The 27,934-nt window shown below is 39.5% G+C and overlaps 1 protein-coding gene across 1 annotated transcript in view; it reads right to left on the reverse strand.

Moving 5' to 3' along the window:
• LOC124775184 overlaps positions 1 to 27,934 on the reverse strand; it is a 120,112-nt gene that overhangs the window by 49,276 nt on the left and 42,902 nt on the right. The window contains exons 2-24 of the mRNA XM_047250023.1: positions 25,028 to 26,533; positions 23,033 to 23,165; positions 22,862 to 22,931; positions 22,739 to 22,794; positions 22,615 to 22,640; positions 21,766 to 21,884; positions 19,569 to 19,645; positions 19,405 to 19,414; positions 19,148 to 19,300; positions 18,519 to 18,637; positions 18,026 to 18,158; positions 16,464 to 16,565; positions 16,062 to 16,125; positions 15,925 to 15,949; positions 15,592 to 15,716; positions 15,486 to 15,547; positions 15,305 to 15,432; positions 15,098 to 15,244; positions 14,922 to 15,008; positions 13,557 to 13,637; positions 12,610 to 12,799; positions 8,529 to 8,719; positions 5,773 to 5,920 (exon numbers count right to left, since the gene is read on the reverse strand). Coding sequence (XP_047105979.1) covers positions 5,773 to 5,920; positions 8,529 to 8,719; positions 12,610 to 12,799; positions 13,557 to 13,637; positions 14,922 to 15,008; positions 15,098 to 15,244; positions 15,305 to 15,432; positions 15,486 to 15,547; positions 15,592 to 15,716; positions 15,925 to 15,949; positions 16,062 to 16,125; positions 16,464 to 16,565; positions 18,026 to 18,158; positions 18,519 to 18,637; positions 19,148 to 19,300; positions 19,405 to 19,414; positions 19,569 to 19,645; positions 21,766 to 21,884; positions 22,615 to 22,640; positions 22,739 to 22,794; positions 22,862 to 22,931; positions 23,033 to 23,165; positions 25,028 to 26,533 — 3,752 coding nt within the window. The remainder of the gene's footprint in view (positions 1 to 5,772; positions 5,921 to 8,528; positions 8,720 to 12,609; positions 12,800 to 13,556; positions 13,638 to 14,921; positions 15,009 to 15,097; positions 15,245 to 15,304; positions 15,433 to 15,485; positions 15,548 to 15,591; positions 15,717 to 15,924; positions 15,950 to 16,061; positions 16,126 to 16,463; positions 16,566 to 18,025; positions 18,159 to 18,518; positions 18,638 to 19,147; positions 19,301 to 19,404; positions 19,415 to 19,568; positions 19,646 to 21,765; positions 21,885 to 22,614; positions 22,641 to 22,738; positions 22,795 to 22,861; positions 22,932 to 23,032; positions 23,166 to 25,027; positions 26,534 to 27,934) is intronic.

A 27,934-nucleotide genomic window follows, 5' to 3' on the forward strand; every position in this document is an offset into this window, starting at 1 on the left:
ACTGCTTATAGCGGATACAGTTGGCCAAAGTAGGATGGTGGCGGAAAACGCGGAGAGCATGTCGCCGCTCATGTATTGCATCACGGCATGCCTCGTTCCACCAAGGAACTGGGGGGCGCCGGGGCAATTCGGAGGTGCGTGGTATTGAATGTTCCGCAGCTGTAAGAATAACGTTGGTAATATGTGTGACCTCATCGTCGACGCTGGGAAAGTGACGGTCATCGAATGTCGCTAGAGACGAAAAAAGTGTCCAATCAGTTTGGGCAAACTTCCAGCGTCGCGGGCGCATGTATGGCAGTTGAGGCTGCAGTCTAAGGACACATGGAAAGTGGTCACTCGAGTGTGTATCATCAAGGGCGAACCATTCGAAGCGCCGAGCTAGCGGAACAGTACCGACTGCAAGGTCCAAATGAGATAAATTTGTCGTGGAGGCAGACAAAAATATAGGGACCCCAGTGTTGAAGCAAACTAGATCCGCTTGGTGGAAGATGTCTAGCAATAGTGAGCCACGTGGACAAGGATGTGGAGATCCCCAAAGCGGGTGGTGGGCATTAAAGTCCCCAACCAGCAAATAGGGGGGTGGAAGCTGACCAAGAAGGTGAAAGAGATCAGCTCGTGCCATTGATGTGGACGATGGAATGTATACAGTACAAAGAGAGAACGTGTATCCGGAAAGGGAAAGACGGACGGCGACAGCTTGGAAGGAAGTGTTTAAATGGATTGGGTGATAATGGAGAGTTTCATGGAGAAGAATCATGAGTCCTCCATGTGCTGGAGTGCCTTCAACAGAGGGGAGGTCATATCGGACAGACTGAAAATGAGGGAGAACAAAGCGGTCATGAGGTCACAGCTTTGTTTCCTGAAGACAGAAGATGACCGGCGAGTAGGATCGTAAGAGGATCGACAATTCATCCCGATTGGCTCGAATACCGCGGATATTCCAGTGGATAATGGACATAGGGTGAACAGAAAATGGAGGAATGTGACCAAGGTCGCTGTCAACTCAACGACTGCTCAGAGCTTGCGACTGACAGCATGGAATGGCATTCAGCCGAAGGCAGAAGATCCTGATCCATAGGTTGGTCAAGAGCAGCTCCTGCCACCAGCGATTGGCCGGTTGATCGGCCGCCAGCAGTGCGCCTCGGCGACACAGAAGATGGCTGAGGGCGATTTCCGCCAGGTGGTGCTGTAGATGAGACACGCCTTGGCGGAGAAGGAGAGGAACTGGGTTTCTTTGTAGCCTTCTTGGAAGTATGATTTTTAGATGAAGGAGGAACCGATGGTTGGGAAGTTGCGGTACGTAAAAACTCTTCACGAGTATGCTCTTTTTTCGAAGTCTTGGTGACTGACTTTTGGGCTCGAGATCTAGCAGAACTCGACGAAGGGTGAGCCAGAGAGTGGGCAGGCGAAAGTGGTGAGGTTGAACGGGCGATCTTTGCGCTGGCCGATCTGACGACCGTGGAACTAAAGGTGAGGTCGCAAGTCTGCGTGGCCGCCTCCTTTGTTGGCCGAGGAGAAGCAAGGACAGTGCTGTATTTTCCTGTCTGAGGCACAGTGGGCTGTCGACTGGCGAATAATTTTCGAGCAGCAAAGGTCGACACCTTTTCCTTTACTCTAATTTCCTGGATGAGCTTTTCGTCCTTAAAAACGGGGCAATCTCGAGAGGAAGCAGCGTGGTCACCCATACAGTTGATGCAGCGAGGGGATGGAGGTGGACAAGCACCCTCATGGGCACCCTTGCCACACGTAACACATTTGGCCGGATTGGAACAGGACTGGCTGGTGTGATTGAACCGTTGACACCGATAGCAACGCGTAGGGTTTGGGACATAAGGGTAAACGGAAATTATCTCACAGCCTGCTTGGATTTTCGATGGGAGTTGAACTTTGTCAAATGTCAAGAAGACAGGGCGGGTTGGAATGATGTTCGTGTCAACCCTTTTCATAACCCTATGAACAGCCGTTATGACCTGGTCAGACAGGTAGTGCTGAATTTCTTCGTCATACAATCCATCAGGGAGCGTGTATAAACGACTCCACGCGAGGAATTTGAAGTACGGTGTGGTTCCACCCGGACAGGGAAGGTGTGTAGTAGTGAGGTACGCAGCAATTTTTGTGCCTGGAGGGTACTGACTGTTTCTAACAACAGGGTGCCATTCCGTAATCTGGAACAAGACTTTACAGGACCTGCAATTGCGTCGACACCTTTCTGAATAATGAAAGGGTTGACCGTGGAGAAGTCGTGACCTTCGTCAGACCGAGAAACAACAAGGAACTGTGGCAACGATGGAAGAACTGTCTGTGGCTGAAACTCAGTGAACTTATGCTTGTGAGCAGACATAGGTGGAAGGTGAGGAAACCATTGCGGAAGAATCCCCCATGATTACCGGCGTCTCCAATGGCGTGCTCCTCCCTTGTGGGGGCCCTCTCTGTGGGCACTCCCGCCTTAGGTGGTTGTTCACACCTCAGGTCACACCTCCTGACAAACGGACGGAGGGACCAATCGGCACTTTCGGAAGGTATCAGCTCGGGTAATCACCCCTCCCTGGGCCTGGCCGTTACCAGGGGGTACGTACGTGTCCTACCTGTCTACCCGGGGCGGGGAATTACGCATTACCCCGTCACCGGCTACGCATGGAAGTGTGTGGGTCGGCCTTCAGACACGCACAGGGAGGAAAAAAGAGAAAGGGAAAGGAAAGAAGAGGGGTCTCAAATGCCGCAGCGGAGAAAAGGGCAAAGAGAAGAGGGAAGGAAAAGAGAAGGACAGAGGAAGGACAAAGACTTGCAAGTGTAGAAAGCAAGGAATTTGTAACAGTTTCGAGCGTCCGTCTCCGGAAGTAGGCACAAACCATACTCCCAGAGGGGGAGAAAGTGAAGGAAAGAGCCAGGGGTGAGGGGGCGGGGGGGGGGGGCCAAGATGGGGGAGAGGGAAGGATGCGGAAATGGAGGGTATGCAGCCCGGAAAGGAAGGAGGGCCACATTAGCTCGAGGTCCCGTGCTCGCTACGCACGTATCCACAAAAGAGTTGTGGACCCCCTGGGGGGAGGCAGCTGGTTTGCTGGCTAGGAATGCAGCAGAGAGGGGTGACATGCACAGTCTAGGCATGTGATGCATGTGTGCTGGAGCTGGTGGGGAGTGAACGGCACATGATGAAGGTGACGTGGAGACACACAATGGCAGTGGGGGATAGGACAAAGGAAGTGGAAACTGTTGGGGGGAGGGTGTGGTGACAGTGGGTTGATGTAGACTGAGGCCAGAAGAGTTACAGGAGTGAAGAATGTGTTACAAGGGTAACTCCCATCTGTGTAGTTCAGAAAAGCTGAGGGAAGGATATAAATGGACCAGTCTGAAATCGAGCATGTTGTGCTCAGCTGCATGCTGGGCCACCGGTTGGTCAATTTTCTTCTTGGCCACAGTTTGGTGGTGGCCATTCATTCTGATAAGACAGCTGATTGGTTATCATACTCATGTGAAAAGCTGTGCAGTGACTGCAGCAGAGTTGGTATATGACATGGCTGCTTCACAGGTTGCCCTGCCTCTGACGGGGCAGAATAAGACTGTGAGAGGACTTAAGTAGGAAGTGCTGGGTGGGTGGAAAGGGCAGGTCTTGCACCTGGGTCTTCTGCAGGGATATAATCCCTACAGAAAGGGAGTGTAACAGAGATGGACTAGTATGATGTGTAGGTTGGGTGGGTGACCAAACACCACTTTAGGAAGGGTGGGAAGGATCTTGGGTAAGACTTTTCTCAGTTCCATGGATGGTGACACCAAATCAAAGCCCTGGCGAAGGATATGGTTCAGTTGTTGCAGTCCATGGTGATAATGAGTGATGAGAGGGCACTCCTTTGTGGCTGATACTCGGGGGGTGATGGGAGGATTAGGGGTACGCGAGAATATGGCAGTGGAAATCTGTTTGTAGACTAGGTTGGAGGGTAGCGTCTGTCCATAAAGGCCCTGGTAGAGACCTACAGCGTACTGGGCAAGGGAGTTCTCATCACTACAGATACACTGTCCAATGGTGACCAGGCTGTATGAGTGTGGAAATGATAAGAGCTGTTGAAATGCAGGTGGGAGAGTCCTGGTTGAATACAGTGACACCATGAAATCAGAAAGAAAGAGAAAACGAGAGAGAGAGAGAGAGAGAGAGAGAGAGAGAGAGAGGGGGGGGGGGGGGGTTAATTCAAAGTGCACATCACTCATGAAAATAATGTAGAAAACATGTTTACAATAATGGCATAAAAATATGAAAAGCTAACAAAAATGTGCACGAATGAACTACAAATACTGTTAGTACTGCATAGAATGAGTAATTTGGTCTCTAAATGTAAGGATTCACAAAACTGTACGGATATATATAATACAAAATTACTTTAAAGAAGATTAAAATGTGTGTTTGTTAAATAAAATACATCATTTGTAGTAAAGTAATTCTCCTACACTTTACTGCAGTGCAAAACAAAAGACTTAAATCTCTGACCCATTATTCTGTAGTATATTTCAAATGCTTTTATTCTCTTCTTGATCGAAATGTTCACCATCCATGTTTCCTTCCACACAAGGCTAAACTCCAGACAAATAACTTCAGCAATGACTTCTTAAGAGTATACTCACTCTACTTCTGTCATGGTCAGGTTATTTTGCTGCCCAAATGGTACACATCATCTACCTACTTGTAGTGTCTTACTTCCTAAGCAACAGCATCTCATTTAATTCAACTACATTCCATTAGTTTGGTCTTACTTCTGTTGATATTCATCTTATAACCTATTTTTCAAGACACAATCTTTTAAATTCATCTCATCTTCCACGTTGTTTATTATCTTTGACAGAATTACAGCAGATCAGCAAACCTTAACATATTATTTTTGGGCTTGTAAATGGATCTTTGTCAAGCTGAGACAATATTTTACATTCCAACTGGCCTTCATCTTCATGTGACACACTGCTGCTGCTGCTGAGTCTCTCTGAACTGAGGCCATGCCGGAGCCAGTGCCTCTTTAAAGACCACCCGATAGTACCTGGTACATGTCCCAAGTGCCACGAGTGCTGTCCTCATTGCAAAGGATATGAGCACTGCTGCCAACAGTGAGGCAAACAAAGATAGAGTATCGCTGCTGTAACTTGTCATCTAAATCTTCTGCCAACTGAATCAAAGAATGTAGTATTTTAAAGCAGGTGAGCATAGGGTTCCATAACTTGTTTTAAGGATAGCCCTTGTTCCCACTGAAGATTATCAATCAACCAAATTTAAATAGTTTCTTCCAGAACACAATCCCAGTAACAGGAAGTGGTAGCAACTACCTGTCTCTCATCCTATTTCAAAGTGTATCCCTTGAATAAGACATGTTCCGCTAGCATGAATTTTTCGTGCAGTAACCATGCGTGGTGTCCGTGTCCTCAAAAGCAGAAATACTTTGACCAATGTATGTTTTACCACAGTGGAACGCAATCTTATAAACATCTGGCTTCCTTAGTCCCAGATCATCTTTAACAGGCCACGAAATAGCACCAATTCTGGCTGACAGGTCCCTTTAAACTTTGGATCTGCCTTCCCACCTTCACTAACCATTATCAATAAATTATCAGTTTGAATTTATTTATATAGAGTCTCAGTGTATTTACAGCAAAAACAAGCAAAATAGTCTTTTTTCTAATTATGGAATTCAACGTTGTAATCATGACTTAACTAATGCAGCATAATAAACAATGGATAAAAACATTTTCTAATAAACATGCATGCTTAAGATCAAATGCTCATGACAAATATTTTACCTCAGCGGCGTATCTCATATCAGATATAAGTTGGGCAATGTATTCATCATTGTCATTTATCAAGTCAATATCTTTTCTCTTCCGTCTTTTGCTCATTTCTTTTTTGCGTGCAAGCATTAGGTCAAAATCCGACAATGCATTGAAGCCACTGAAAACAGAGAGAGATTCAGACTTATGACCAAACTTCATTATGTCTTGTGTTCTATGGATATACTCTACTAGTATGTCACAAGGCAAGAAAAATGTTTGTAAGGACATATTTGGTTGCTTTTTTAGATATAGTAATGTTTTGGATGCAATTGGTGAGTACTAGGTTAAATATCCTGCAACAGAGCACATATGTCAGTTGCAGACTGTTTCAGAGGATGGAAATATATGTACTGAGTTTGGTGTTAAATGTAATGCAGAACCAATTACTGGTGTCACAACAACATGGAGCAATATCGCGTTGAATTTCTCACAGTACATGGCACATTTAATATGTCAAATCATTAAAGATTAATTAGTGTCTCTGTGAGTCTACATTGCAAAAGGTATGAGAATTTAAATTATCCGAAAACTGATTTTAATCATTTTTGATCTTATGCTGTCACCCATTTAGTTACCCATTGAAATGACCCCTCAGACACAAACAAGAATTATGAATATCTGAGAAATTTTTTAACAGTCATAATTGAATATAATGTAATGTGTAAAACCACTCTTCCTGGAAACAAAATAGCACACAATATTCAAAAGACTGAATAGAATACAAGCAACGGAATCAGAAGACAAGTTTTTTCCTGTGGCAGAGTCAATGAGCAGCAGATAGGCACATAAACAACAGTCTGGGCATGGTAGGTCAGCTTGTGAACTGGCATTCTTTTTCAATTGTTCACAAACACATATACATGAACACAAAACTACTGTCTCATAGCTGCAGACCAAAAGGGGTAGAGAACTGTTGTGGTTGCACTGTACTTTCGATTAAAATAATTTTGTGATTGTCAGATTACAATGGTGAGGTGGCAGTGCTGCTCGCGTGCAGCCAGCTAGGCGCGACAGGGCTCTGCATGAACCTACAGAATGTGCAACACTGCAGGTGCTCAAAAAATAACTAAAAGACCACAAAATTTTAACAGAAATGTTAGGCATATATAGTTTAAGAAGGAATGCAGGAGTGTGGATCCTGTCATACCTGACAAACGGAAGACAAAATAAATAAATCACAGAAACAATATAAGAGAAAATAAGATCTGAAGTGATAACTCTGCGCTTCTCTGCAAACACAGATCAATTCTTGGGCCACTGCTTTTCATTTTACTCATAAATCACATCCCAAATATCACTAATTAAGGCAAAATAGTTAGTCATACATATAACACAAAACTTAGAAGTAAATAACGCTGAGAGATCTAATGAACCAAATTTGCATAACATTACAAAAACAGAATGCCTACATTTCAAACTAAACAACTTCACAGTGAGGGCAGCAATATTTGCATAGATAAAAGCATAGCAGAAAACTTCAAATACCCTAAATTCCTTGGAATAATAATCCATGAAAATGTGATGTGGGCTGAACATATCGGATCAGTTGCAACCTATATGTACTGTACGAACCCAGCTACCTATAAAGGCACAAATATTATGAAAATGATACACTACACACTAATCCATTCACCACTAAGTTATGGCATAGTTTTATGGGAAGGAACCTCCAAAACAAACATTAACAGAATATTCAAACTTTAATACGGATGACATTAAAACTTACATGGAGAGATTCATGTAGACCGGCATTTGAAGCCCTTACGAACCTCACACATAATCTGTAAGTCTTGTGTTGGAGAAAATTCAAACATGCTCCCGATACTCAAGATAACAAGAGACAACACAACCATGACACAAGGAAAGGGGACCCCTTTCATGAGCCCATACATCCATTAAATACAAAATGCCATCACATGCAGAGCCAAAAATTCTAGAAAAACTACCTTCGAGAGATAAACAATAAAATATTTTCAAATAACCTGTCACTGTCAACACTTGTTTGTTAGAAAACTGTTACCATAGTATTAATGACTGTGTCTGCAACACAATTAAAGTGTAAGACAAATAGTAATGTATTTACTGTACAAAAAAGAAATATTACATGAACAAATACAAATAGCATAAATGGTGTAAACACCAATTGTAATTTACTGTAAGACGGACCAAGAATGCTACTTTAGAAAAAGTCATAATTTGTTAAATGCTTGGTCTACGGATCCAATTTAAAAAGTCAAGCAGCTGGCTCCTAACAGTCTGCTCATTGAAAAGTTAATCACAAAGTTATTTTCATCAAAGTATAGAACAGGTGAGGAGGAAGGAAGAGTGAAAGGAAGGATTAGAAGATAGGAATGGGAGGAAAAGTGGAGTATAGGAACATTGTATCAGATAAAAGCTTGCTTTGGTGTGGGCAGGGCAACAGCATGTTGTACATGGTGATGACGTGGAGATAACATGGTATGAGGTCACAGTCCTATGAACCTAACTACAGCCTGTGGGTCTGCTAATGGCATTTTAATTAAGACACATGATGCTAGGGGTACTGCCCCATTCCACAATCTGAGCCCATGTGATCAACTGTAACACAATCATATATAATTTCTTAAAACATAAAAGTTTTTTTGACATATTTTAATGAGCTCTTCTTATAACAACAAAGGAAGATGTAATACGCTCCCAGTTCTTGTGATTTAATTAGTAAGCCTCTGCAACCATATTATACTTACTCAGGGTCTCCATCATCCTTGTTAACTCCCTGATCAGAGTCACTGTCAGAAACATCTGGCACAACTGGGTTCTCCTCTGGTTTGGCATTTTCTGCATCTTCATTCTCGTCACCACTTTCTTTTGTTTTGTCTTCCTTTTCTTCCCTGTCTTCATCATCTTCTGAATCTGACGTAATTTTCTTTTTCTTGGTCTTTAATAAATAAAAATATTTGTGTGTCATAAGCCCAAAAGCTTGTAACATAGTTCAGAAGAATCTGAAACATTCTATGAGTTGTACACCTGAAGCTTTGCACACAATAACTTACCAATACAATGCCTTAGACCAATAACAATGCCTCAGAATACAAAATTTGATTCTCCTGCTGCTTTCCAATGGTTTACAAATTGAGATCAAAGTTGATGATTTTTACTAAAAATGGCTATTATTGTCCACTTTTACAAAAAAGAATCGTCTACAAACTCTTCTGAACTATTTTTGTTAGAAAGACCATGTTCTAAACCACTTACAAACCTATATCTGGTTTTGCAAAGAGAGTATACAAGGCATTAAAAAAAGCAAAGAAAACTTGAAACTAAGTGGGGGGGGGGGAGGGGGGGGGAGAAAAAAGAAAAAAAAAAAAAAGGAAGAAGAAGAAGAGAGAGAGAGAGAGAGAGAGAGAGAGAGATGCTTGAAAAAATGTGAAATTTAGCTTTTTTTATCGCCAGACATAATTGCAGGATAAACCTGAAACTTTGCACATAACAACGTACCAATACGAGATCTTACAACATAAAATTTCCTTCTCCTGCTCTTTCCAACAATTTACAAATTGAAGGCAAAGTCAATGATTTTTCATAAATGGTAATTTTTGGTCCACGTCTTCAGCAAACTCTTTTAAACCATTTTCATTTGAATGACTGTGTTCTAAACCACCTAAAAACTATATTTGTTTTAGTAATGGGACCATATAAGGCCCCAAAAAATGACAAGAAGGTGAGAGTGCATTGAAAATAGACCCACATTCCACAGGAACTCAAATCTGGCATCTTTTATTACATTCTGCAATTGTTCAGTACTTTCTAGGGAAGTCAATAAAACGTCTTTATGACTAGGAAGTGAGATAAAGACTGAATACCTCGAAAAACTTCAAAAAGCGGGTGTCCTTCATCACAACTCTTTGCGACTTATTTCAGTCTGTTACTTTGCACTAACTACAGAATCAAACTGTTTGTACACTTCATAATTTTACTGTGCATTACAGAGGTGGTGGGGATCATGGTAGTAAATCTGTTGCATAACATTTGGAGCACTCACCGTATAAACAACGCAGGATTGCATCATTGTCACACTGTATTAATTTTGATGAAGTTCATAGCAATCTTCTTGGCATTTTTTGGAATAGATTGGTTGGTCGTATGGTTGGTTTGGGGTGAGAGAGCCAAACAGCAAGGTCATTGGTCCATCAGATTAGGGAAGGACGGGGAACGAAATTGCTTGTGCCTTTCAAAGAAACCATCCCAGCATTTGCCTGAAGCGATTTAGGGACCTCAAGGAAAACCTAAATAAGGATGGCTGGGCGTAGGTTGAACCTTCATCCTGCCGAATGCGAGCCCAGTGTGCTAATCATTCTGTGCCAGCATAGTTTGTGGTTAATGAGGAACATTGGTGTACAAATGAAAAGTTGTATAAATGTGTTGGTATGGTGCATGGTTACTGAACCACTGCTGGTTCCCTTTAAAGTGAGAAAACCAGCATCTCCATCGCCATAGAGGCCACGACCAATAGCTGTGCAACAGCAGCCATGGGTGAATTTCTTTACCATACATCCCCAACCCTGGTAAGGTGTTTCTTTACACAGGATCCCAAGATTTATGATATGTGTCAGATGTTAAAGCTAGATGGGGTCTCTTTAGTGATCCTAAGCTTATGTTTACTTCAAGCTACCTGAAATTTTCACTTGTTTCATTAACTTGCTGTAAAATGTCAGCAGGAAATGTATACGGCTGGCCAGATGATGTCAATGATGGGATCGTTTGGGAAAAAATTCTGATAAAACAGAACCCAAAAAATTACACTTTTTAAAATGTGATTACCTCAAGTTATTAGAACCACAAAAAAGAGAAATTTATTCTTTTTTTTGGACTCCATATTCCATTTCACTTTTTTACGAAAACAATTTAGTTGAGCTGCATAACCAAATATAATTTTTTAGGAGTTTTAGAACATGGTCTTTCTAATGAAAGTGGTTTAAAGGAGTTTGCAGAAGACTATTTTTTGTAAAACCGGGTAAAAACAGCCATTTTTGGCATTTTTAGAAAAATTGTTATTTTTTCCCTCCAATTTGTACACCACTGGAAAGCAGTAGGAGGATGAAATTTCATATTCTAGGACCTTTAACTGGTAAGTTATTACATGCAAAGTTTCAGGTGTATCCTGCAACTACTTCTGGAGATATAAAAAACTAAACTTCACATTTTTTCAGCCGATTTTGCTTGTTGTGCAAGATAATGTAGTTTTATTTATTTCAAGAAAATATTATCGAGATATTATGTCTCAAAGTTGTCGAAAACTCACGGGTACACAGTTGATAGCTGCACTATGGGGTCAAACAAATGACCATATTTCTGCAAGTATTAAATTGGCGATAGTTAAATTTTAACAACATTCATTGGGAACTTGCGCAAATGTTCACACAAAAGTTCATCAAAATTCACGATAGTCATGCAGGAACTATTTCTGAAATTGAACCACCTGGCATGAAATAGCCCTGATGCATGATAAACATAGTGAACTCTAAAAACTGAATTGTCAAGTTGCTGAACAGAGACATCAAACTTTTTGAAGACCAAATAAGTTCCTTGAAAGACAATGATGATGATGTGAGAATCAGAAGTGGAAAAACTTCCATATTTCTGAACAAACATATATACTGACAAAACATAACCACAAGAAAGGGTGTGTAAGTAATATAATGGACTTCAGTAATACGATAGAATCTGGCGTGTCTGACAAAACTGCAATTAATAAACACTGTGCACAACCATACGTCAAATACAAACAGAACACCAAAAAGTACAAAAATAGTGCATGCAGTTCTAAACAAAGTGTCAAACACGACTTTTTAAATAACTGGCAATTCTATGCTTGAAAATGTATTCGCTGCAAGTAGAGAGCTTCAGAATGTTTAAATTATGATAAATCTATTTTTTGTAGAGAAGTGTAACAAACTTGGACTGATGGCTTACATTAAGATAATTCTAGATTTTCCAGTGTACTGAATGTATGTCAATTATATTACTTATATTGACCAATCTTCCAAACATTAAATCAGTTATTTATGTTTGTACTTAATAAGACAGTAAAATTCTGATTTCACTACATGTGCAGCATACTGTATACAGATATCTAAAATATTTATCCCACTTGTATTTCAATTAGAGATTTCTATGTGTAATGCACGTCATTTAGAGCAAAAATTTTTGAAGACAGTGAAAGATGCATGCAAAGTCACCAAAACAAAAATATCTAATATTTACCTCTACTGCTTTGGACAAGGAAGAATGCGCATTTATACAAAATATTTCCCTAAACTGTAAAATATACACATGCGGCAAGAGGAGGAAATTATGAATTGCACAATAGCCCCTTAAAATTGGGAGTGTTTTAGAAGTTACATTAATCACTGAAAATTTAGTACTGGAATTCTGTTAAGTTATGCTCCAGCAACCTACTATGACAGGGCAAAATTTAGCTCTCTCCCTGCATCAGTTTTCAAGAGACAAGACTGTCTTTCGCTTGCTTCTGAGGAAGTGTGTATTCATTTTAAAGGTAGAAGTTTGTTGAAATTATTTGACTCTAGCAGAATCTAACAGAATCCATAGGCATCTGAAGCTTGAATATAACAAAATGTAACAAATGTAAAAAATTTAACACCATGTCCAAGAAAGGACACATGAACAGCAAATTTCCGAAGTCCACGTAAGAGTGAATGAAATTAATGTGACAGTCCTTCTACAAATCAAAACAAGTTACAAAATGAAACCAAAAAAAGGAACAGCATGAATATTAATGTGATAATGCAAATGAGAAGTTACACTCACCTTCTTTGAGTCGTCCTCAGAATCAGAGATATCTTCTCCCTTCTTGTCCTTTTTGCTCACACCTTCATCTTCTGAGTCAGATAAGCCAGCCTTTGATGCCTTTGTAACTTTCTTTGTATCACCACCATCATCATCTGAATCCGAAAGCACAGCAGATTTTTTCTTTTTTTTCACGTTCCTTTCACGTTCACTGCCACTACTCATTCCTTCATTTTCATCACTTTCACTTCCATCACTGCCTTACTGCCGCGTTTTCTCCGTCGCTTCTTAATTCCTACTGCAAGTTATGAAGTAATAAACGATATTTTAACAATCCAAAACTATGACAATAGGATACAGATTCAGTGAGTGGGCAACAGGGAACAAAAAGGAGAAGCAGAAAATAAGCAAAAAACAGAAGAGTGGCAGAGGGGTAAGGAGGTTGTGAAAGAAGAGAAAGTGAACAGAAAAGGTGAGAAGAGATGCTAAGAAAATGAGGAGGAGAAGTCAAAGACAACAAGAGAAATATGAGGGAACAGAAGAGATGGTACTAGAATCCTAAGTGGTTGGAGAAGGAGAAAGGAGATGCGGCTAAATGTCTGAGAGATATGGAAATGTGAGGGAAGAGTGTAAGAACAAGCAGACTATAGCAATGTGTGACAGCACTGAACAACTTCATAACAAATGGGGCGGCATTTGTGAATTCGTAATTTCTCTACTAACTTCCATCTTGCAAATTCAGTTATTTAGAGCAAAAAAAATATGACAACTGAAGTGTTACTATTACAGAATATCGATAGCAGGTTATCAAGGGAAGTGTTAAGACTGCAATAATCAGCTGGAAGCTGCACAGTAACCTGATAATTCACTAAAGAATTTGTTAATCTAACTGCATTGTTGTATGCATACACCTATCTAAAACGTACCTTTAATTATTCAAGTAGCACACATTTGTAAATCATTTTTACATTCCTTGTAAGGACATTTTACTCCATGAAAACTGAACGGAGCCTTGAATGAAATCAACTTCCTTGAGATTGTGGCAAGGACTAAAAATGGTTTGGTCAGTACGACAGTCAAAATTATTTGTCTGCCGCCCCCCCCCCCCCCCCCCCCCAAAACTCTTCAAATGCTTACAAAGAGGCAATTAAACTTTTGCAATTTTTATATTTATAGTATGCAAATATCAGTATCACAAAGCATTGATGAAACTCCAAAAAATTCTCGAGCAAATCGACTGAAAGAAAGCGATTTTCATGACAAACAATATGGCTCACTTGGTAACAATGGACAATGAAAATCACATAATCAGTGGATCACTGGTTTGAATCTCTCTTTTGTCATTCTTATACCATTTTATTTTCGCCATTCAGTTTGAATACCTACATCATTTAAATCTAAATACAGGAAATATGTGCTAATTAAAACAGATCTAACCATTATTTTAATGAAATACGCATGTCTTCTTGTTTCTAATTACATATCACTTGCAAAATTCCAAAGTTAACTGCAAATACAACTTCTTAATTATCAATGATTTTAATATGATTATCAACAAATTCACAACTTTTTTAAACACTGTTTTTACATCATACTAATAAGAGTTTATATTTGCAATGAAAACTGGAATTCTGTGTGCAATATGTAATTAGAAACAAGATGACGCACATTTTTCATATAAATAATTGTTAGGTATGTGCTAATTAGCATAAATCTGATGAATTTTATATTAAATTATGCACATATTCTGTATGTGAAGGGGGACAGGGGGAACCATAGCAAGATTCAAACCAGCATCTCACTGATTACCTGGTTACCACTCTTCAACGCTACCAAGTGATCTACGCTGCCCGTTGTGGAAATTGCTTTCATTTTAGCGAAGTACTGTTCCTCAGAAAACTTCAAAGTTGATTTTTTTCAAAAAATTTTTAGAGTTGCATCAAACTGATTTGGAATATTGATATCTGAGTTCTGAACTCATGTACCATAAACACAAAAAATTACAAAAATCTGACTGCAGGGTGGTCTCCTTGTCAGTGGTAATCAGTTTTCTTTATTATATTTCATAACATAATTAGTGTCTGATGTATGAACCAACACTGAGTCAAAATTATCATTCCCTAAATCAACTTTGCAAATTTACCTTAACCTTCTCACTCTATGTCTTCTAAAAACTATTAAATAAGAAAATGTAATATTCTGTCATATTTTTCTTGTTTTGCTCACACTGTCAGATGAACATGTGGCAAGAACAACAATTTCATGTGGTGAGAACTTTGATTTCATCTGTTTACAATTTCAGCTTTGATAACTATAGGATAATATTGTGTTACACTTTTTTTCTCCCTGTCAGAAGCTTACAAGCATTACCGAGAGAGAAGTAATTTCCTGTAGATGAAAAGCTCTCTAGTTTCCTTCTTCTAAGGTCAAAATTGAGAATAAAACTAAATAAATGTCAATACTCTCATCAACAAAATAACATGACCAACTCTAACAAACATAAAATCACCTGAAGAAAAAATGGCAGTATATTTTGAGAGAGACTTCTTTTTTGTCAGGGTGGGTACACATTTGGCTTTCCACTAAAGTTTCACGTCTGTACAATCGTTGTAATAAAAGTATCATTAAATTACTAGATTTTATGAAGTACATTCCTCTGCAAATATACAATATACTCCTCAACTGTGCAAGGCTATGTAACGATAAACAACCTTACTCCAACGCCACTGTTTCCCCATAAAATTGCTTTCCTTTGGTACTAAAATTATCCTGCTCTAAACAAAAACTAATGACCCATTTCTTTTCTATGAAGCAACAGGAGCACCTACCCTCAGTTGCACAGATCTAGTACATTAGATTCATTTGACCAAATTCCCTTTTTCAGGACGAAATATCACCAGCTTTAAAACATTCTTTTCTGTTAATTTTGTATTGTTGTTTTGCAGCATTTCAATTAGATCTGCAAAGGAAATTACATAATCAGACTATAATTTTGAAAATGACCACCAACATGTAAAACAAGTATAACTGATATAAAACTATGTGGAACCAATATTATTAGCTCTCCCCTGTGTACAAGTTGTGCACAGTTAGCATAACCAAAACACCCAAAAACAAAATAATTAAAACTGTCAACACAAGGACAACATTGTATCAATATTTCACAATTTAGATAAAAAAATGAAGGACGTTATATATTACATCAATATTTAGATCTGAAAAATGTTATGAAATATTTAATGTGTGTCTTTGGAGGCAAAAAAAATTTCATGAAGGAAGAACAATATTTCCTTCGAAAGGTAACTAGATTGGAGTGTGTCCAAGGGTCTGTTTTACTTGTTGTTTAACAATTTATGTGGACCTGGCATGCATAAAGAAAATCTCGGAAAAGTCAAATAACATCTTTTACTACCACCTCTCTCTGAATTGCACCAGTGACAAAATTCGTGTGGTGTACTGTACTGTCATCTAACTTCTGCTCCATATCACTTTGGAACCAATTGTTTCTTTTTTACATACTTCAATTTGAATGCTCCTCTATTAACATCATACAATCTTAACAATTTTACCAATAATTCATTTGCATTGTAACATTCTAATAATTTTAAATTACTTGGCCCAAACATTACTCATTGTCACCGTTTCAGATTCATAAGTTCAGTAAATCAAGATTTTGTTACTGTTTAAAGCAGAAGATATTCTCTAGCTGTATATGCTAATTGTTCTGGTTCCCAGAGTTTCCTTCTCCATGGGCATCGGTTACACCGTAAAACCATGGGCATTGGTTACACCTTCAGTAAGTCTTCCAGCTGATTGACTGTTACACCAAGAAAGCAGTAAGTCAAAAAATCAGAATGTCATAAAGTTTCAATTACAAGAGTAGATACATCACTCAGCAACAGTTCCTCCACAGAAAAAAAATGTGCCTTCTTGTCCCAAAACACTGAAAGGCCTCTAGGGCACAAACCCAGATATGTCTAAGTGGAATACAATCAGCAATAAAGTAAAAACCACTGCACTTCTAGGGTTCTAAACATGACATGAAGTCTTACACGTGTCAAAAATTATCATTAGCATTGTATGATTCCAGATTTTATTTCTTGGGAACTACAGAAAGAAAAGATCAATGAGACTGCACAAGGAACAAATTTTACAGCAAATGTGAATATAATACACACAGCAGTAAAGATAAGGAATGCACACACAACACCCAACTTGACTTATCTTACAATACTACAAAAATGACAGTGCAGTATGAATTTGTGTGCAATAAAAATTTATAGTAAAGCCAAATACAACAGGGAATCTATTAAAGACACAGATCCAGAATGAGATTTTCACTCGGCAGAGGAGTGTGCTGGACCGAGACTCCAACTCAGGACCTTTACCCTTCGCGGGCAAGTGCTCTACCATATGAGCTTCCCAAGCACAACTCGAACCCCATCCTTTCCTGAAAACATCCCCCAGGCTGTGGCTAAGCCATGTCTCCGCAATATCCTTTCTTCCAGGAGTGCTAGTTCTGCAAGGTTCGCAGAAGAGCTTCTGTGAGGATTGGAACGTAGGTGGTGACATACTGGCAGAAGTAGGGCTGTGAGGACGGGGTGTGAGTCGTGCTTGGGAAGCTCAGATGGTAGAGCACTTGCCCGCGAAAGGCAAAGGTCCCAATTTCGAGTCTTGGTCCTGTACACAGTTTTAATCTGCCAGGAAGTTTCATATCAGCGCACACTCGGCTGCAAACTGAAAATCTCTTTCCAGAAACATCCCCCAGGCTGTGGCTAAGCCATGTCTCCGCACTATCCTTTCTTCCAGGAGTGCTAGTTCTGCGAGGTTGACAGGAGAGCTTCTGTGAAGCTTGGAAGGTACGAGATGAGGTACTGGCAGAAGTAGGGCTGTGAGGATGGGGCGTAAGTCGTGCTTGGAAAGTTTAGATGATAGAGCACTTGCCCATGGAAGACGATGGTCCCGAGTTCAAGTCTCGGTCTGGCACACAGTTTTAACCTGCCAGGAAGTTTCAAAGACACAGATGGTTAGCAGATTTGTTCTTGGACAATCCGCATGTTAAGTTCAGAAATGTTAGAGATCAGTTTAAAAAAAAAAAAAAAAAAAAAACTAATAGCAAATGCAAATTCAAACAATGGAGAGCGCAGGGTGAAATAACAATAATATTAGAAAAAGACAGATTGCTACTCACCATATGGAGGAGACGCTTAGTCTCAAAGAGGCACAACAAAAAGACAGTTATACATTTTAGCTTTCAGCCTGCTCCTGAAGTAGAAAGCACACACACATTCACACAACCACAACTCACAAACATGACCACTGTTGCAGCCAGACTTGTAGCCAAATGCAATGAATGAAATAAGCTGCAGAACATGACTATATGAAAAGGAGGGAAATAATTGAATCCCACCGTGGATAGGGAACGTATTTGTATTACCATATGCATATAACAACCTGGAGACCCTGAGTGGACAAATGTTCGGAGCAACGCAGTCCCACAACTATTCGTAATCTTATTAACAAGGCTAATAAATCTAATGGCATTGCCTTGATGCGTGAAGTCTTGAAAACTGCCAAAAGAATATGTACAGGTTTTGACAGAAGTGCAGATTTACTGTTTAAATGGGATACACTGACTACATCCCAAATTGACTGGAGTGGAGCACTAGACAATCTTCCATTTTGCTCAGGATTGCCAAAAATGGGTCAATCAAGATGACTTGGTGAACCTCCTCAAATTATCCCCAGCTGTGACAGAATGGATTGTAAAATTAGATATTAATATATAGTTTAATGCCAGTGTTACATTTGTGAGTTTACATCTGCTTATCTTTTATTTGAAATGTTCCTGTTTATGTAGTATTATATATGAGAATATACCTTACAATAAATATTTGTTACTCCTTAAAACAAAAGAGGGTTCAAATTACTATAATTTTCCTTTTATGACTGATTGACATTTACACACCAAGTAATACATAATGTACCAACTCAGCTGCAATATGACACAGGTCACTTGATCTCTAAGTGGCCGATTAATCCCATTTACCTGAAGGCAAGAAATTAGTAATAAAAATTAAGAACCTTCTTAGTCTACTTACATATTTAACAAAACTATACCCTGTTTTTGCATGTTTGTTTTAGTGAGCACTCTCACTTAATAAAAATCTAATAACTTTCTCAGCCATGTCGATAATGGAAAGCACATGTGGTAGCTATAAAAGAATAAGACAAAACAGACATTTCCCTAAAAGACAACACACATCAACCCTGCACCAACCATAATAATGACCAGGGTTTTAAAACTGCATCTTCCTTCAATTCAACTTGTGTTCAATGTTTCCTGCAACAAATTCTTTTCTTTCAGCAAGCATTTACCCTCAGCTGTAATACTTTCAACCATTATGTAGAGCTCCAGAAGAAACTCACTATGTGGGTTTAAAATTAAAATCAACGCGTGACAACTAAACACATTTGCTGCTGTCTAAGTCAAAAGATTCAACTCACATTTCTTGTAAAAGCTCTCATTACAAATTATACCACAGAACATTAAATAAACTTCAATGATGATGGCACAGCCATACTTGTTAATAAATGGTTTCACTAGCTTTAAGACAATCTTCAGATTATTTGTGTCACAGGAAAATGTCAACACATGTACACAAACGTGCTGAAACAAGCTTGTCTTTACACTTGTATAAGGAGTTCTTAGCTGTATGTTATACATATAAAATTCTCTTGCAGAGTGTGAACCATTACACATACAAAATTAAGTATGAAAAGGAAAATAAAATTGAATAATTTTCGAAATATTACCTTATCCGACCTAGTAGAACTACACATTTGCTGTATGACCTATGGATCTACTATTATAGTCTCTCATATTCTGCAAATAATCATGAAAGAATCTACACATGCCTACATCTGCCTGCTGGCCTAATACAATACTTCTCAAAAACCACCAGTCAGTCACAGCTTACCGTATACACCTTCTATGTCGATATGTTGCACAAACTTTTAGCCCACAGTTGACCTCCACTTTTGTAATACTGAATGTCTGCAGGAGTTACACTTAATTAACAATGTATCCTATAGTCTAATCTGACAACCAATTACTTTGTCATTTAGTTACATTTCATAATTTAACAGATCAGGTGGTGACAATGATACATACACAAGCACTTTTACATACAGGGTGTATACAGGGTGATCCACTGATAGTGAGCGGGCCAAATATCTCACGAAATAAGCATCAAAGGAAAGAACTACAAAGAACAAAACTCGTCTAGCTTGAAGGGGGAAACCAGATGGCTCTATGGTTGGCTCGCTAGATGGCGCTGCCATAGGTCAAACGGATATCAACTGTGTTTTTTTAAATAGGAACCCCCATTTTTTTATTACATATTGGTGTACTACGTAAAGAAATATGAATGTTGTAGTTGGACCACTTTTATCGCTTTGTGATAGATGGCGCTGCAACAGTCACAAACGTATAAGTACGTGGTATCATGTAACATTCCGCCAGTGTGGACGGTATTTGCTTCATGATACATTACCTGTGTTAAAATGGACTGTTTACCACCTGCGGAAAATGTCGATATCGTGTTGATGTATGGCTATTGTGATCAAAATGCCCAACGGACGTGTGCTATGTATGCTGCTCGGTATCCTGGACGACGTCATCCAAGTGGCCAGACTGTTTGCCGGATAGTTACGTTATTTAAGAAAACAGGAAGTGTTCAACCACATGTGAAATGTCAACCACAACCTGCAACAAATGATGGTGCCCAAGTAGGTGTTTTAGCTGCTGTCGTGGCTAATCTGCACATCAGTAGCGGACAAATTGCGTGAGAATCAGGAATCTGAAAAACATCGGTGTTGAGAATGCTAGATCAACATCGATTGCACCCGTACCATATTTCTGTGCGCCAAGAATTGCACGGCAACGACTTTGAATGTTGTGTACAGTTCTGCCACTGAGCACAAGAGAAATTGCGGGACGGTGACAGATTTTTTTCATGCGTTCTATTTAGCGACAAAGCGTCATTCACCAACAGCTGTAACGTAAACTGGCACAATATGCACTATTGGGCAAGGGAAAATCCACGATGGCTGCGACAAGTGGAACATCAGCGACCTTGGCGGGTTAATGTAGGAAGGATAATTGGCCCCCATTTTATCGATGGCAATCTACATGGTGCAATGTATGCTGATTTCCTACGTAATGTTCTACCAATGTTACTACAAGATGTTTCACTGCATGACAGAATGGCGAGGTACTTCCAACATGATGGATGTCCGGCACATAGCTCGCGTGCGGTTGAAGCGGTATTGAATAGCATATTTCATGACAGGTGGATTGGTCATCAAAGCACCATACCATAGCCCGCACGTTCACAGGATCTGATGTCTCCAAATTTCTTTCTGTGGGGAAAGTTGAAGGATATTTGCTATCGTGATCCACCGACAATGCCTGACTGCCTGACAACATGTGTCAGCACATTGTCAATGCATGTGCGAACATTACGGAAGGCGAACTACTCGATGTTGAGAGGAATGTCATTGCACGAATTGCCAAATGCATTGAGGTTGACGGACATCATTTATCGCATTAATGTGATATTTACAGGTACTCATGCAGTAACAGCATGCGTTCTCAGAAATGATAAGTTCACAAAGGTACATGTATCACACTGGAACAACCGAAATAAAATGTTCAAACGTACCTACATTCTGTATTTTAATTTAAAAAGCCTACCTGTTACCAACTGTTCGTCTAAAACTGTGAGCCATATGTTTGTGACTATTACAGCACCATCTATCACAAAGCGAAAAAAGTGGTCCACCTAAAACATTCATATTTCTTTACATACTACATGAATATGTAATAAAAAATGGGGGTTCCTATTTTAAAAAACACAGTTGATATCCGTTTGACCTATGGTAGCGCCATCTAGCGGGCCAACCATAGCACCATCTGGTTTCCCCCTTCAAGCTAGACAAGTTTCGTTCTTTGTAGTTTTTTCGTTTCATGCTTATTTCGTGAGATATTTGGACCGGTCACGATCAATGCACAAAAGTTTTTATTTATTTATTTATTTTTTAAGCCCAACATTCGATACGCGAACAATGAGTGACGCCGGAGACGTCAATATGGTAATCGAATTCTTGCCATACATGCCCCAGCATGGCATTGTTGACTGTGGCAGTCTCTTCCCGTATTATGTCCCTGAGCTCTGCTACATCTCGTGGTAGAATGTGTCCCCACAGAAAAATGTCACACATCCATTGAACACCTGTAGCACACTTGTTTTTGTTGAACTCCAACACACAGAAAGCTTGCTCCGCACCTGGACTCGCCATGTTTGCAACTAGTGCTGACAATTGGCAAATTACTAAACTACGCTGTGGTGGTATACATGGGGGAGAGGGGGGCAGGGGGAACCTTTCAGTGTTTCTCTTCAAAACGACATATTCAAAACGACATATGTATGATATTTGTACAATGTTTGGTTCTTGTGCAATAAATAATTGAAAGTGTTCCCGGACTTTAGGTACGCCATTATTTCCAAAAATGAAAAGATAGTCTGACTACAAAACAGTTACAAAACATCTGTTTAACATTGTCAAATATTTACTTATTGTAAGTCTTGACTTGATGCACCCTGTATAGGTCATGAAAGCCTTAATTCTGCATTGAACTATAGAGCTATGGTCAACCCAATACTATCTTCTCCATTCAGATTACTGGCTTATGGGTTAACAGATGCCACAAATAAGGGAACATTATGTATATTTAAGTGAAGTACGTATCAGCATAATTCGTACATTCATCTTTACGAATTGTGTAATGAAAACTTGCATATCACACACAAACTAAAGAATTTATTTTTAATTAACCATAATTCCTACATAAGTGTAAGATAAAAATTTGTGCACTTTATCAACCTGGAAGGCATATGCAATATTTGTAGTGTGACAGATGTTCTATGAGCAGTACTTATCAGCAGGCAGGTCACCGCTTACCACAGTTGGGTGCAGAATAATAAAGACTATAATTATATATTGGCAGTTAATACAACATACGCATAATGGTTTATGTAACATTCTGAAAACAACTTCTAATTTGCTGTGCAATAACTAAATTTACGTTTCACTTGCCTTACACGATTTTCTACAATTTTTCCCCAAGCAATGGTTCATATTCTGTAAAAGAAATTTTGTGTGCATGAAACAGAGCTCATTACTTACGGAATTATAGCTTTTGACTTACACTAGGTCTGTATAACAATACATTTGTATGCACTTTTTGTAACATGACATTTCCTTTGGATACAGATGACCTGATGATGGTGTTAAAACTGACAAAAACCTATTATTAAAATAGAGAATAAGTACAGCTGCGTAATAAAAAAATGAAGTTTCTTAAACACCTTAAATTTACCCGTCACTGTCTATACAAAAGATCAGCATGTATGAGTTCTGTAATAACTTTGGGCTGCAATATATTTTATAAAATCTAATGCTAAAAATAACAGTAAAAGCAACTCTCTCATATGCAACAATCACAGGAAATCCTGCTTTAATGAACAAACATTGAGTGCACAAAATCTAATATTGAAGACCCTTATGACAAATTCTTGGTAGTATTGATTTTTTCATACCAGTACTATTTCCATACACTTATGCCCATTTGAAGTTTTTATGTAATATTAGTGTAAAATAAACATCCATTATTAACTGCCTCCTGCTCAAAGGGGCAATATAATTTTTCCTGCAGTTGCTCCCTTATTTGCAAGCATCATCCCTTTACAATAGTAGTTCCTCAGTACAATTACATATTTTCAGTCATTCAGTTTCCTTGGAATCTCTTTGGTCTGTGATATAGGATACATGAATGAACCGACAAAATACAGATTAATGAATACCCAATTTCTACAGAGTTGTCGCAAATAATGACAATGATGCCACTAAATAAATATAATGTCTTATTCCAAGATTCAGCAGTAGGTGACAATCCAAGAGACTTACTGAATACATCTCCCATCACACAATGTTACTTGAACAATGAGTTGGAAATGTATTCTGTAGAAGAATAAATCAAGACTGATTATATACAGTTCCTACATATATACCTACATAAATACACTGCAAGCCACTGTGCGGTGGATGGCGGAGGGTACCCTGTACCAATATGAGCATTTCCTTTCCTGTTCCACTCGCAAACAGGGCATGGGAAAAATGACTTTCTATAAAGCTCCGTACGAGCCTTAATTTCTTTATCTTATCTTCGTGGTCCTTACGCGCAATGTATGTTGGCAGTAGTACATTCGTTCGGCAGTCAACTTCAAAAGCCAGTTCTCTAAGTGTTCTCAATAGTATTCTGTGAAAAGAACATCGCCTTCCATCCAGAGATTCCCAATTGAGTTCCCGAAGCATCTCCGTAACACTTATGCATTGTTCTAAACCACTGGTAACAAATTTAGCAGCCCATCTGTGAATTGCTTTGATGTCTTCCTTAAATCCGACCTGGTACAATCCCGAACACTGAAGCAGTACTCCAGAATAGGTTGCAACAATGGCCTATATGCAGTTTCCTTTACAGGTAACCACTCTTTCCTAAAATTCTCTCACTAAACCGAAGTTGACCATTTGCCTTTCCTACCACAGTTCTCACATGCTCCTTCCATTTCATATTGCTTTGCAACTTAATGCCCAGACATTTAAAGACTTGAATGTGTCAAGCAGGACACAAGCAATACTGTAAGTGAACATTATAGGTTTGCTCTTCCTATTCATCTGCATTAACTTACATTTTTCCACAGTTATGGCTAGCTGCCATTCATCACACTGACTGGAAATTTTGTCTAAGTCTTCTTGTATCTTCCTACAATCACTCAACTTCAACACATTACCGTACAACACAGTATCATCAGCAAGCAACTGCTGATTGCTGCCCACCATGTCTACTCAACCATTTATATACACAAAGAACAACAGTGGTTTTATCACACTTCCCTGGAGCACTCCTGGTGAACACTCTCGCTGAGGACAACATACTGGATTTGCCGCCAATGCTTAGAATTATGGAAACTACAAGCTATGACTGATTAACTGTTAATGAGTAATTACAGTGTGAATACAACTGTCAAAGAATTCACCTAGTAATCAAATTTTTTGTAGTTTAATCATATCTTCATCTTCCCATTTCTTTCCATGGAGAAAGGAATATACGGTGATTTTAAAGTGCTTTCATTTTCATCTGCTGTGTAAGTGTGTGTGTGTGTGTGTGTGTGTGTGTGTGTGTGTGTGTGTGTGTGTGTGTGAGTGTGTGTGCGCGCGTGTGCGTGCGTGTGTGTGTGTGTGTGTGAGAGAGAGAGAGAGAGAGATAGATATGAATAGAAAGTTAGGAAACAAAAAATAAATCCATACTACATACCTTTCTTGCTACCAGTGGCAACACTCGGTGAACTAGATGCTGACCTTGGCACTGAATTTCTCTGACTAGGACCTGGACTTCTTCCTTCAGATCCTGATCTTGATCTTGATCTCGATCTCGATTTGGATTTAGATCTTGAGGCTGATCTAGATTTTGATCTTGATACTGATCTTGATCTAGATCCGGATTTGGATCTTGATTTGGACCTGGATCTGGATTTAGATCTTGATGGGGATCTAGATTTTGACCTTGATATGGATCTGGATTTTGACCTCGATCCTGAGCTGGATTTTGACTTGGACCTAGATCTAGATCTCGATTTTGACTTGGATTTGGACCGAGATCTGGATTTAGACCTAGCTTTTGATCCTGACCGAGACACCGACTTGGATTTTGACCTTGACCTTGATCTAGATTTTGAAGATGTTCTCGAAACAGACCTTCCTTTAGATGCTGATCTAGATCTGGATCTTGATTTTGAAGGAGAACGTGACTTTGAATGGGACCTGGACCGAGATCTGGATTTAGATGCAGATCTAGACCTCGACCTTGACTTTGAATGTGATCTGGAACTGGCCTGGGAAGCTGCTGGTGACACTGATCTGGATTTAGATCTGGATACTGATCTCGATTCTGCACGTTTTGCATCTGCTGGTGACCCAGATCGGGATCTTGATCTGCTTCTTGACTGTGGCTTAGCCTTTTGAACTGAGGCTGTAGAGCCTGACCTAGATCTAGATCTGGACTTAGATCTAGATGGTGATCTGGAGCCAGCTCTTGAGCCTGAAGCCCGAGAACCAGATGGTGATCTTGATTTTGCTTCTGTTACTGAATGCTCAGGGTCAATGTTTTCAGTACCTTGTTTTTGCTCTGGAGAGGCTGATCGTGATCTTGATCCTGAGTGTGATCTAGAATGGGATCGCGATCTAGAGCCAGACCTTGATCCTGAATTTGATCTTGACACAGATCTTGATCTTGATACAGACTTTGAACGTGATCTTCTAGTTTCCTCTTCATCCTGCACAGGGGACACAGATTTAGATTTTGATCTTGATCCCCTTCTAGCAGGCTCATCTGCTGCAGGTGCAGGAGACACTGACCTAGATTTTGATCTTGATGGCGAATGAACATGTACACTATTCACAGAACCTGATCTGGAATCTCCTGAAGCAGACTGGGATCTGGATCTAGACCTCGATGCACGTTCCGAAGCATGTTCTGAATTTGACCTAGACCTAGATTTCCTTGATGGTGAACTATGTCTTGATCCTGATGGAGATCTTGAGTCTGCTTCCGATGGTGAACGTGAACCAGAAGGAGATGACCCCGGTGATCTTACAGATCGGGTAGATTTCCTAGACCGGTTGCTTCCAGCAGATGCAACAGACATTTTATCACTCTGTTCTCTTTCATCAATAGCCATTTGCTGAGAATCACTGCTGTCATCGCTGTCGACACAAGCTGTTGGTTCTCCATCCACATCCATTTGATTGTTTCCATCATCACCTGTAAAAAAGATAGTACTGACATATTAACTATCTTTTCATAAAACTGCATTACTATTTAATTTGATTGCAGCACTTAGGATGGAAAAAACACAAAGGTGTAACTATGAGGTTGGGTTTCAAAGAAGGACAAGCAGTAGCTAGGCATTAGTGTTCAGGAAGTTAGCTACACAGTTCGTGAGATGACAGGGAAAGATGGCATTTGTGATATAAGAGTGACCAAGCACCTAGTAAATAGCTCAAATACTAGGAAAAATTCAATGAAACCAACAACACACGATTTGCTCGCGAAGTGTGTGCCAAATTCATACAAAAACACAGGGCACAATCAGCACAGAACAAATAAATCATCAGCTCAAACAATGTCCTGTTGTATGACACAGGTAGTTGTATTTATACAGCATGTGAATGAAATATCTTGCTAATTTTCAACACTATTTGGATGACAGCTGTTAACACCAGCAAACAGCTGTTAAGGAGGTAAGTGATGTATTTTCATGATACACATTGCCACTCTTCAGCTCTGCTACCATTAATGTGGTCTGTTCTATGAGAAAGACAGTCTCCTAGAGCATTAGTAGTTTTGAAATAAGTCTCTTGAAGACAAGTGAGTAATGAATTGTCTTTCCTGTGGCAAGAGTTCCAGTTTCTCCCTGTATATCCTGCATCTATCGATCCATACGTATTATAAAAATGGATGTATTTATATGTGTGTGTTCCATATCTCCTAAATCACTGGACCAATTTCAACCAAACACTGTACACATATCCCTTACTGTCAGGCAGACGTACCAGACTTCAAGAGATATGGTGTCGTACATTGAGATGTGTGCGAAAGGGCCACATCATGCATCAAGTTTTAATACATTTATTATTTACTACTAAGACACTTCTGCAGTCGAGTCAACTTAAAGAAATCTCTGAAACCTGGCAGCACTTTAAACAACTTTCAACTGTGGTGTGCAAACAGATATAGGCAAAAACAAAAGCTGTCTACAGAGCTAAGAAGACACATTGCCATAGAGACATTTACAAAATCACATTGCAGACATGCGAAGTAGTTGTGCCCAGTGTACAGAAACAATCTGGGTTATTCCACTTACACATTTGTACATTATGCATATTCCTTTGTACAACTCTTACAATTTCAAAGGTGTTTTCATGAATACCATCAGTCCTATCAGTAGGGACTTTTTTCCAAATTTCTCTATGCTACGATACTGTGCACCAGATACTGGAGATGGCACATTGAAGTGCACTTTGGCTCGTTCACTGGAGCACCGATAATCACAAGATTGTCTTTCTTAACTAGCCTGTCTTCATCTCTCAACAATGTCAGGAATTGCCAATGACACTTGGCTCTCATTCCACTTTAAACTGTGGGTCCCCTTTACCGCTGCTG

This window comes from Schistocerca piceifrons, chromosome 2, assembly GCF_021461385.2.
Source record: "Schistocerca piceifrons isolate TAMUIC-IGC-003096 chromosome 2, iqSchPice1.1, whole genome shotgun sequence".
In the NCBI taxonomy this organism is placed as follows: Eukaryota; Metazoa; Arthropoda; class Insecta; order Orthoptera; family Acrididae; genus Schistocerca; species Schistocerca piceifrons.